Source organism: Ostrea edulis, chromosome 9 (assembly GCF_947568905.1).
Source record: "Ostrea edulis chromosome 9, xbOstEdul1.1, whole genome shotgun sequence".
NCBI lineage: Eukaryota > Metazoa > Mollusca > Bivalvia > Ostreida > Ostreidae > Ostrea > Ostrea edulis.
In genome coordinates this window covers 39,616,913-39,628,918 of record NC_079172.1, presented here as the reverse complement: position 1 = coordinate 39,628,918, position 12,006 = coordinate 39,616,913, and the positions used below count along the sequence as shown (strand labels likewise).

General features: G+C 35.4%; 1 protein-coding gene across 2 annotated transcripts in view; it reads right to left on the bottom strand.

The window, feature by feature from the left end:
• Positions 1 to 3,432: 3,432 nt before the first annotated feature.
• Positions 3,433 to 12,006, bottom strand: part of LOC125659539 (uncharacterized) — a 42,723-nt gene continuing 34,149 nt past the window's right edge. For both annotated transcript variants that reach the window (XM_048891226.2, XM_048891227.2), the window contains exons 11-14: positions 11,492 to 11,536; positions 6,397 to 6,522; positions 5,064 to 5,159; positions 3,433 to 3,636 (exon numbers count right to left, since the gene is read on the bottom strand). In XM_048891226.2, coding sequence (XP_048747183.2) covers positions 3,602 to 3,636; positions 5,064 to 5,159; positions 6,397 to 6,522; positions 11,492 to 11,536 — 302 coding nt within the window. In that variant the 3' untranslated portion in view covers positions 3,433 to 3,601. The remainder of the gene's footprint in view (positions 3,637 to 5,063; positions 5,160 to 6,396; positions 6,523 to 11,491; positions 11,537 to 12,006) is intronic.

Genomic DNA, 12,006 nt, shown 5'->3' with positions numbered 1-12,006 from the left:
TTCACTTTTAATGATCAAAATCTATTGTCTGATGTGTTTAAAATATTTCACATAAAAATTAACACATTATCACAGAAGCTCATTTTAGAGAGTTTATTATTTGTTTTGTAAGCAAAGATTGCGGTATGTTATTGTTTACGAAATTTTCAAAAGAAATGGATATCGATCTAAGTTTATGATATCTTTCACATTTCAAGCATTCTTTGGGTAAAATGTGTCATCTAAAAATTAAAATTTGTGAGTATGCAAAATTAAGATGCGTTATGTAACAAAATTAACATTTCACTGGTTTGTTTGTTTACATGAAAAGACTCGAGTCTTTATTTACATAACACAGATTTAAGGCTAAAATATTGCTTTTATTCTTGCGTTCACAAGGTAAACATTTTGGCTGTCAACATTAAATCAGTTATATTTTTAATGTTTAACATAAAAAATGATTTTTTTTTTTTTTCAAAAATCGTGAACCAGTCCCTTTAAGGGCAAGATCAAACGTTAAAAAAACCCACCAAAACATTTAATTCACATAGTTTTTATCAAGACCCCCTCCCCCTTAAAACTTAATATGATAAATGTTCACCCAAATCGATTATCATGCAATAAAACAATAGAGCTGAATAACAATATATACATTTTCAAATGTAGTTTTTAAATGTCACTTTAAATGTTCATTAGAATGTAATAAATGTTAAACAAGAGATGTTTGTAAAACACATATGCCCCCCATGGTGCAAAATTGAAAAGTGTTATACACACACATCATTTAATTGAGAGTAGTATCATCAATTCAAAATATTGAGAAGACAATATCTTCCTATGTCAAGAGTGGATTGACCATGTGACCTAAAAATCAATAGGGGTCATCAACTCCTGAAGATGTACCAGTGTACCAAGTTTGATGTCTGTCAAGCAAAGGGTTCTCAAGATATTGAACGGACAGTATATTCCTATGTCCAATTTGACCCTTGACTTTTGACCATGTGACCTTAAAATAATTAGTAGTCATCTTCTCCTGAAGATGTACCAGTGTACCAAGTTTGATGTCTGTCAAGCAAAGGGTTCTCAAGATATTGCGCGGACAGTATATTCCTATGTACAGTTTAACCCTTGACCTTTGACCACGCAACTTCAAAATCAATAAGTGTCATCTTCTCCTGAAGATGTACCAGTGTACCAAGTTTAATGTCTGTCAAGCAAAGGGTTCTCAAGATATGGAGCAGACAGTATATTCCAATGTCCAGTTTGACCCTTGACTTTTGACCATGTGATCTGAAAATCAATAGGTGTCGTCTTCTCCTGAAGACGTACCAGTGTACCACGTTTGATGTCTGTCAAGCAAAGGGTTCTCAAGATATTGAACGGACAGTATATTCCTATGTCCAATTTGACCCTTGACCTTTAAACATGTGACCTCAAAATAAATAGGGGTAATTTTCTCCTGAAGATGTACCAGTGTACCAAGTTTGATGTCAGTCAAGCGAAGGGTTATCAAAATATTGAACGGATAGTATATTCCTGTTTAGTGTGACCCTTAACCTTTGACCATGTGACCTCAAAATCAATAGTGGTCGTCTTCTCCTGAAGTCGTATCAGTGTACCAAGTTTGATGTCTGTCAAGAAAAGGGTTCTCAAGATACTGAGCAGACAGTATATTCCCATGTCAAGTTTGACCTTTGACCTTTGACCATGTGACCTCAAAATCAATAGGGGTCATCTTCTCTTGAAGATGTACCAGTGTACCAAGTTTGATGTCTGTCAAGCAAAGGGTTCTCTAGACATTGAATGGTCAGTATATTCCTATGCCCAGTTTGACCCTTGACCTTTGACCATATGACCTCAAAATCAATAGGGGTCATCTACTCCTTAGGATGTACCAGTGTGCCAAGTTTGATGTCTTTCAAGCAAAGGGTTCTCAAGATATTGAGCGGACATTATATTCCTATGTCCAGAGTAGATTGACCCTTGACCTTTTGACCTGAAAAACAATAAGGATCCTCTTCTACTCATAACTAACCCACATATGAAATATCATTATCATCAAGTGAATGGTTCTCAAGATATTGAGCGGACAACACATGGTCTACAGACCGACCGACCGACCGACAGACCGACCGACCGACAGGTGCAAAACAATATGCCCCCTCTTTTTCAAAGGGGGGCATAATAAATGTTATTTCTAAACATATGGGTCGCTTCAGTCTTGTTCGCTGTGCTGCAATATTATTGATGCATTATAATAAAATTGATATTCAATGACTGAAACTTGCGGGAGTTTTTTAACACCACCACCACCACCCCCCCCTTCCCCCAAATATTTGAATTAAGATGTTTTATCAGACATTAAGTTGTTTTTTTTTATCTTGTCCCAAATATCTAAGACCAAAACCTGACATCGTAAAACGAAATTATCACTTTCGATTTCGATAAAGTTTCTTTCTGTTTATGTGTCTCTGAACCTGAAAGTATCTTCGATCTTGGGGGCATAAAAACGAGGCAGGCTACTAACAAATAGGTGCATACTAAATTTGACTACATATTACTCTGTTTGCCTGATCATGGTATGGGGCTCAATGTGGATGTGGCCTGTCAGTGGGGATGCTTACAGCTCCTACGTATAGGCATCTGTGTCCGTCTTTGCCTTATCCTTGATTTTGTATTCTTCAAAAGAATTATGAGATTGATACCTGTTCGTTATCTTCACTTTGACATTCACCTACACATGAACTGTAAGCATGTCAAAACAATCGCACACTACCATGACCTAATGTGACACCAGGTGTGAGACAAGGTTCAGATTTAAGACACTCTATATTTTACCTAATTTGAAATTTATTGTTGATAAACTCCTGAATAAGTTTGAAATGAAATGCTGTAACTTGTATAAGTTAGTAAAACTGTGACTAGTTTAAACACACAAAAGTTGTGTTTTATATACTAACAATTACATTTAATAAGCTGATATGTTTTACTACACAAATCATCATACCTCTGATTATTAATCAACAGATTTCTTATTATATGTGACAAAATGTTTGTGTTTATTTACTATATCTAGTTAAGTGTAGCATGATGACAATACATTAGTCATTGGGTCAAATGCTGTCTGACGTGTTCATACCGATTGTTAAGCCGTTCTTGGCACACTGATTTGACTGCGGATAACTCCGTTTACCTGATCAGGATATGGGGCTCACGGCGGGTGTGACCGGTCAACAGGGGATGTTTACTCCTCCTAGGCACCTGATTCCACCTCTGGTGTGTCCAGGGGTCCGTGTTTGCCCAACTATCTATTTTGTATTGCGTGTTGGAGTTATGAGATTGATCACTGTTCGTTATCTTCACTTTGCATTAGTAACATATACGGTAGAAAACATCCTTGATAATCTATCGACCATTGTGCAATGATCGATTTAATTAAAGAACTAAAGCGCATTTACATATATGCAAATGAATTGGTAAATTATTAATTTATTTCAGAAAACTATTCCATTATTAAATTTTTGTATGACGTTCCAAACATGTAAATGTTTTCCTCCTTAAAGAGAGGGCTTTCGGTCCGGTTGATGTAATTTGACCCTGGACCGTTGTGATGATCTCTTCCTCAGAAGATCGCAGAAACCAGTTCACTATTCACGTCTACAAACAATTAAAATTTCATTAAAGTGATGTAAAAACTACTTCAAACAAAACCCCCAATTATACAAATCGATTCTCTGTTATCAAGATCTCTTTATGAAAGTATGGAACTATATACGAAAGAACTGATACTGATGATTTCAGTACGTTCACAGTTAGTTTATCAACAGGTCTGATGTATGGCCAAATCCGTATAAAGCATTATGGGAATCCTCTTGAATTGAAGAAAAAGATTTAAGAGGTTTCAAGTTGATATTGTAATGAGTGCATCTTTCGATTTCTGAGAGCCGGATATTGGTTGTGACATTTTAACGTCTACAACGCTGATCCTGCCCTACTGACCTTGGTTTCACATCATCAGTTCATAAGGAAGTTGTGAACTAAGATAAATATTTATCAAATGATATTGGTCGTGGGAATGACACCCTTTTTGTTGAGTATTTAAGGTTTTAGATCCCCTGTACAATGTTTCGTCACAGCTATGTCTTTTACCAGTGGCAATCACTTTCGTCACAATTGTCTTTGTTTAGGGCCAAGTCAGAAAGGTTAGAATCGAATCATCATTTGAATTTCTGACCCTTTTATGTAGAAATATTGAACTCTCTCAAATGAAATAGACAACAACGCCACCAAACGAACATGTGATGGCCTCAACTCTTACTGACCTTTGGCCAGACGGCTAAAATTACGAGAGGCCCGCAGGTCTTATCGGTCACCTGAGTATCAGTTAAAGGTATCACTAGCCCGGGCTACAAAATGTATAATTGAAACCTCTACGCCTGGGGTTGTGAAAAATGTTAATACATGTACACCCATTACTGCTTTTCCTAGATATGCATCAAGTTTCTATATAGTATCAACAAAATCAAAGAAGTCTTTCAAATGATATTCAAAAGACATTTATTACCTATTTTGGCCCCACCCCGGGTACCAAAACCTATACCCTGGGATCATGAAAAGGTTATCTGTTCCTTCTAAATATCCATTCAGTTTCAGTTTAGTATCAACACCATTAAAGACGATGTTATTTAAATGTTTTACAAATAAACACATTAATATTAAAATGTTTTAGCCTGGAATCAGGACTCTGCTTCTATTTAGTGTCAGTAAAATTAAGGATGAATAACTAAATGTCATGCACGTTAACTTTTATGCCCCCCCCCCCTTTGTCCCAAAAGATATTTTATACCAAATATGAAAAAAATTGGAAGGGTAATTCTCAGGAAGAAGTTAAAGACATTCAGTTGTAAACGAACGACGATGGATGGAGTCCAATAGCAACAGCTCACCTGAGTGACTCAGGTGACCTAAAATTACAATAAAAGTACTAACTGCCTTAATGCATGTACATCATAAACAATCAATCATATACTACAGAAAAAATATTATTCTCACACATTAGGATAAAACTGGAATAGGATACTCACGTGACACGGGTTTTCTGACAGGAGCAGCCCTGATCACATCAAGCGCGGATATAGGAATCGCAATAAAGCCTGGCTCGGTAGGAATTGTGACGAAGCCTAGTGAGTATAAATATCAGACTTAAAAGTCACAAAGGAGACCGGGGAATCGCCCTAATGATAACATCACAGCAGAGATAGGGGAATCATCCTTATTATAACGTCACAGCGGAGACAGGGGAATCACAATGATAACATCACAGCAGAGACAGGGGAATCACCCTTATCATAACGTCACAGCGGAGACTGGGGAATCACCCTTATCATAAGTCACGGCAGAGATTGGGGAATCTCCTTAATCATAACGTCACAGAGAAGACTGGGGAATCACCCTTGTCATAACGTCACAGCGGAGACTGGGGAATCACCCTTATCATAACGTCATAGCAGGGACTGGGGAATCACCCTTATAATGTCAAAGCAGAATCACCCGAATCATAACGTCACAACAGGGACTGGGGAATCACCCTTATCATAACGTCACAGCAGAGAATGGGGAATTACCCTAATCATCCTCACAACATACACGCATACACCACCTAAACGTGATTAAAACACGACGAAAATTGAAAAAATTTTGGAACGTCGAATTTGAGTACAATAAATCTGAAAATATTTCCCTAGAAGATACATAATCACATCTATTTGGCATTATTCATTGTAGAATACTTCAACGAGACTTATCGAACGGTAAAAGACATAAGCTTTGTAATGTACAGTGTATCAAGTTCATGAGGGTACTGCTTTGTGAAATTAATCTTGATGTAAGTTTTCTGCATATGTATTGAATTTTTGGCAATCAGGATTAAGGCAGCGGGTATATGATATGTAAATGAGATTAACATAGAATATATGAAAACATGTGCCTCAAATAGAATTCAACTCTGAGGAATTATGCATGTAAATCTATGCCTACAATAATCATTTCATATTTTAATCATGGACGTCAAAACTGTATGAGATCTGGATACCGTATCGATGAATTTGGTGATGGAGACCTGAGTGGTCTTGTCATTTTCAAACTTTAAAATGTTTTGTAATTCCTAATGAATATAAAGACTTTGCATATGACCGATATATACATGTAATATCCCCAATGGAATAATCTGTAAACTCATTTTACGGTTGAATGCAAAGAAAACAACTTTGCAGCTTACAATCATAAAATAGCTTCATAAAAAAGTAAACACGGATGATGTCAAAACGTGGACGAGCAGTAATATTGAAATTTTTATTGAATAAAAAATACGTTCTATACTCAATGAACAATCATAAAAATTGCAATACGCTAACTTACCAGATGGTGTGCAGAACTGGCAATAAGCTGGACAGTTCACTTCAGCCCAGGAACGGTAGTTAGTACAAGAATCAGTACTGTATCGTTTGCAGTTAGGCAATTTATCCACACAGGGTTTTGGTGTTGCTAATAACGAAATACAAAGGAACGATGAAAAGGGTGCAGACAGCGAACTGTGATAATACCTTCAATCCTATAAAGAAATTTAAAAACAGGCCTGTCACAGACACTAGGACACAACAGAGGTGAGATCAGGTGCCTAAGTAACTAAGTACATGTATCTCAATTGACCAGTCACACCAACCTCGGGCCATTTATTTTGGCCAGGTAAAAGGAGTAATCCGTAGTAAAAAATAGTACGGAAAAAAAGGTCTAACATATGGCACAGTATGATATACTCCAGACAATATTTCACCTAACTGACACATTGTATTTGCAAATTACATGTAGATCATTATACCGATCGTAACATAATAATATTCAAAAAACTGTAATGAAAACTGAAACATTTGACATCAATTTATTCGTCAATAACCTGCCTCGATTTAGAAATTGATAATACATAGATCATTTTAGTGTACTTTTGGCCAATTTTCATATACGCCAAAATCCTCAAATCAGAAAAGAAATATCATATTCCCATATTTAGATCAATAGAGACGGAAACCTACACTCAAGAGCTGTCTCCTTCGTTTTAGCTCACTGTCGTACAGGGCCGTAAATTACATGGAGGCGGAGGAGGCAGCTGCCTCCTCCAACTTTTGAGCCAAAAAAAAAATTTAAATTTAAAGTTCGTTAGAATTTATGTTGTTTCCAATAACTAAGAACATGATACCTCCCTTAAAAAGCATTCCAAATCTTTCTTTTAGATTGAGTTAGTCAAGTAACATCTTAGAAGGCCCTAGAATCAAGGATTTTGCACGAAACGTGTTCAGTGTGCACAAAATGTGCTCAGCGTCTGGGGGCCTGGGCGGCCCCCAGACCCCCGCCTAATTTCCTGCCTCCTCCAAAATTGAAGGTTAATTTACGGCTCTGTCGTAAGAATTTTCCTTAATGCACTTGATTTAATGTAGTGTTCTAATGAACCTTACTCGTTCAGTTCTGACGCAAACACGTTCAAAATAAAAGGCGATTGTTTTCCTTTTTTGACTGAGGGCCGGGGTAATAAGAGAAGACGCATTTAAATCTATAATGATAACGATGCTTGGACTTGGAGAATATGTTCTGTCCATCCCCCTTCCCTTGGATAATACCACAAGTTCGAAATCATCCTGCACAGCAAGTCATGCATTGTCATAGACCATCATAAAATCATTGGGATCTTGAATATGTTAGTTATAGAGGAACAACAGGGCCAATTTCATGTGCACAAGCGGAAGCCCACTGATACCACAACACAAGCGTAATTGTATGTATGCGTATAAAAGGTCCAAACATGGTAGAAAAAATAGAGATACTAACTTTCTCTACAGTTACTTAAACTAGACTCTCTTTCTGGATAAAAAGCCTGCTCCTGCCGGATCACTGTTTAAAGGGGCAAACATAGGTAGAACACGAAATCCAACTGGATAAAAGGTCAGTATGAACAGTTACTGTACTTCGAGTCTAAAAGTGCAATACATATCGTGTCCGTGTTATTTACAATGTTATACGTGTCTGTATAATGGTCTGTGTCCGTGTTATTTACAATGCATATCGTGTCCGTGTTATTTACAATGCATTCGTGTCCGTGTTATTTACAATGCATTCGTGTCTGTGTTATTTACAATGCATTCGTGTCCGTGTTATTTACAATGTATATTGTGTCCGTGTCATTTAACTTGATGATTATTATTAAGGAAGTTCCATCAACAGGATGTCAACAAAAACGTGCACAATTCTTTAAACAGGTCTTTGTTCAATACCTATTTGATTGGCCTAAATACATCGTATAATTAATATTTATTATAAAAGACATATAAATGGAAAAAAGTTTGTCAGACTTTATAGAAATTAGGAATGAGTTAGGGATGAGCTGTCTTTTATGGCGGAGGTATTTAAATGTATGATAAAAATCGATTATTTTCTCACTGTACTATTTATACAACATAGAATATCGTCAATATAATACAAATGATAGAAACGTGGAAGGAAATTTAATAAATTGGTTTTCCCCCAAAGACGTAACACCGATTCTTATAATAAAGTCTGGATTAATTACGCCAAAAAGTTTGCATAGAAATTCAGCTTCTTTGTCAATAATTTATATCCCCCACTTTATTACACATATTTCGTCTTTAATTTTAAACTGACAATACTTTAAGTTGTTTTTTTTTCAATTCTTCTATCCATTTGAACTTCTTGACTTATTCAGTTTTCATTCAGAAGTGTGCATGTGGTATGAAGAATTGAGAAAGATAGTAATATGTTTCGCCGCATACCTTCTGGTCAATTTTCAAAAGTTATCATTTTTAAATGGTCTTTATGTGAATGTAGATATTTATATGAATTTTCATAAAAAATGGTATATTTGACAACACAAAGAGAGACGACTCTATAATTTGGGTTAAAATGACTTATTTCACTATAGAAATAAATGGAAAACGGAAAATATTTATAACCCCCTCATCCCATCCGTGAAACACAAAATCCTTTTCACTGGTATTGTGAATTGTCATGTAGCACCATGTTACACCAAAACTTTTGTTTCATGGCGGAATATATGTTTACAGAGCAAAACAGGGCGAAAATATTCACTCTTTGATGAAAGATGAAGACAATTTGGTCAATTGCACATGTGGTTAAAGTATGAAAAATATTTTTTACTCAATAATGTGAAGTAATGTGACAAATTAAATGACTATTTATATATATCAATAAGAATTTTAAAATATATGACGTTTTAAAGGGACTGATTCACGATTTTCCCCAAAATTTTGTTTTTCACTTCTAATGATTAAAATCTACTGTCTAATGTATTTAAAAGATTTCACATAAAAATTAAGGTTATACATTATACCAGAAGCTTATTTCAGAGAGTTTATTATTTGTTTTGTAAACAAAGATTACAGTATGTTATTGTTTACAAAATTTTCAAAAGAAATGGATGTTGATCTAAGTTTATTATATCTTTCACATTTCAAGCATTCTTTGGGTGAAATGTGTCATCTAAATGTTAACATTTGTGACTATGCAAAATTAAGATATTTATTTTACAAAATTAATATTTTACTAGTTTGTTTGTATACATTAAAAGACTCGAGTTTTTGTTTACATAATACAAATTTAAGGCTAAATATTACTTTTATTCTTGCATTCCGAAAGTCAAAATTTTTGCTGTCAACATTAAATGATTTATATTTTTAATGTTTAACATCAAAAATGAAAAATAATTTCTTCAAAAATCGTGAACCAGTCCCTTTAAAGCCTGATTTCAAGAAAAAATATTTCTACCTCTTATAAAAAAGATAGCAATTAATTAATTCACACTGATATTAAAGTTAATGATCAATTACTTTTGCGTTAAAAAATCTCATTAGCGAAATTGCTAAGCTTTTTAAAATATACAATGACAATGAGTTAAAAATATGGGCGGGTATCCAGAGTTAACGCGCGTAGCTCTAAAAGTTTTTGGAGTGTTAACCGTTATCATTCTGATGAAAGGTGAAGATAACGAACATTGATCAATCTCATAACTCCTATAAGCAATAGAGCGTTGGACAAACACGGACCCCTGGACACACCAGAGGTGGGATCAGGTGTCTAGGAGTAGTAATAATTCTTTCTGTGCCATTAACCTCTTACTTGAGCCTGTCTTCTCTGTAAAAAAAACTTTTCTCAAAACAACGACCCGTGTTTGCATAAGACTGGATAACTTTTCATCTTACTGGACAGGTCCAGTACAAATAATACATGTTAAAGAATTGGAGTAAAGGAACAAAGAGATGTAACAGTTAATATTAATGATCAAAATTTATGCAGAATGCACATATTCCAGCGCGCATATAATATGGAACGACAAGAACTGTGCTAGGTGGACCTATCCCGTACTCGTCATCACTACTGTATCATACCCATTGTAGTTTTACACTCCGTTGGACAATTTTTCACTCATGAATAGAGACGTTAAGCCAATTCAAAAATTTTCATGTTTAGCAACCACCCTAGAATCAAAAACCTAATAAAATCTTTCTATCAGGAAAACCCCCAAAAACAAATCAGAAGAAAAAACATACATTTTATTGTAATGATAAAATTATTATTAGCAATTGAGTATTTCCTCCTTAAGCAACTTTTGATCATAAGCAAATGCACTTTATTCCTTCTAAAGATGCATTTATCTTTGTATTTTGTTCTTTGTTGTGTAATGCAGACTACGACCTTGCCTGAGATGAGGGAGTACACCTGTACGTATAACAGTCACATCTGTAATAATGCGGACAATAGTGCTGTTTCTAAACCTTCTGCTTTTATGATGGTTTGATGAATGTGTTTTTTATACCCTAAAACCAATCCATCCGCGGACGCTAAACATAGAAAAACTTGGATTGGACTTGCCAGCTTTGGGTGAAGTGGTATAATTGAAGTTTGAACTTCATGGACTATTAATACGGATGAGATCCTTGCGGTTGCTTATTATACTTTTTATGAAACTACATTCACAAAATGTTATATAGACCGATTTGTTTATCTATCATCGTAACTCAGTGGATAAAGTATTGGGTTAGTGACCCGCAGATCCCGAGATCAAACCCGTGTCAAAATGTTTTGTTCTTATTCATTGAAATAAATTTGAATATCGTGTTTTTTGTCCAGAATTGCGTACTTTCTGCCTTCTTGACAAATTAAGATATTAAATGTTAATATCATCATATTCTTCATAATCAGACCATTTTGCGCTGATTTGAGAAACCTTTTAAGGTGTAGTGAGCCACCTGAAAACACTTTACGTACAGCTGGTGACGTTTCAATATGAATGAAAACCTCTTGAAGGGGTGTTAAACAAACGTTGCCAAACAGGCAAAGCTTCGACACAAGGGAGCCAATAAAAAGACAGACCAAGTATAATCTTACCTACGTTTAAGCAAATATACATGTTTCAAAACATGCAACTTACTGGTAGTAGTCGTAGTTTTTGAGTCTGCGATAATCAGTTCCTCCTCTGCAAATTAAATTTTATTCACAATGAAAAAATGTGGTGGAGCTAAAACAAATAATAACATGCACATTTTCTCTGGATAAAATTGAAACTGAAACTGATAGAACACCAAAGGACATACTATGTCATGCGACTTTTAAGAAGCTTTTTGGCGATTTTATCAGTCATGGAAAGGTGCAAGTTCATGAAAGGTGAAGATAACGAACAGTGATCAATCTCATAACTCCTATAAGCAATACAAAATAGAGTTGGTCAAACACGGAACCCTGGATATACATTAGGTGGGATCAGGTGCCTAGGAGAAGTAAGCATCCACTGTAGACCGGCCACACCCGCCGTGAGCCCTATATCTTGATCAGGTAAACGGAGTAATTCGTAGTCAAATCAGTGTGCCAGAAACGGCCTAACAATCGATATGAAACACGTCAGACAGTATTTGACCCAATGATATAATGTATTGGCAAACTAAAGCA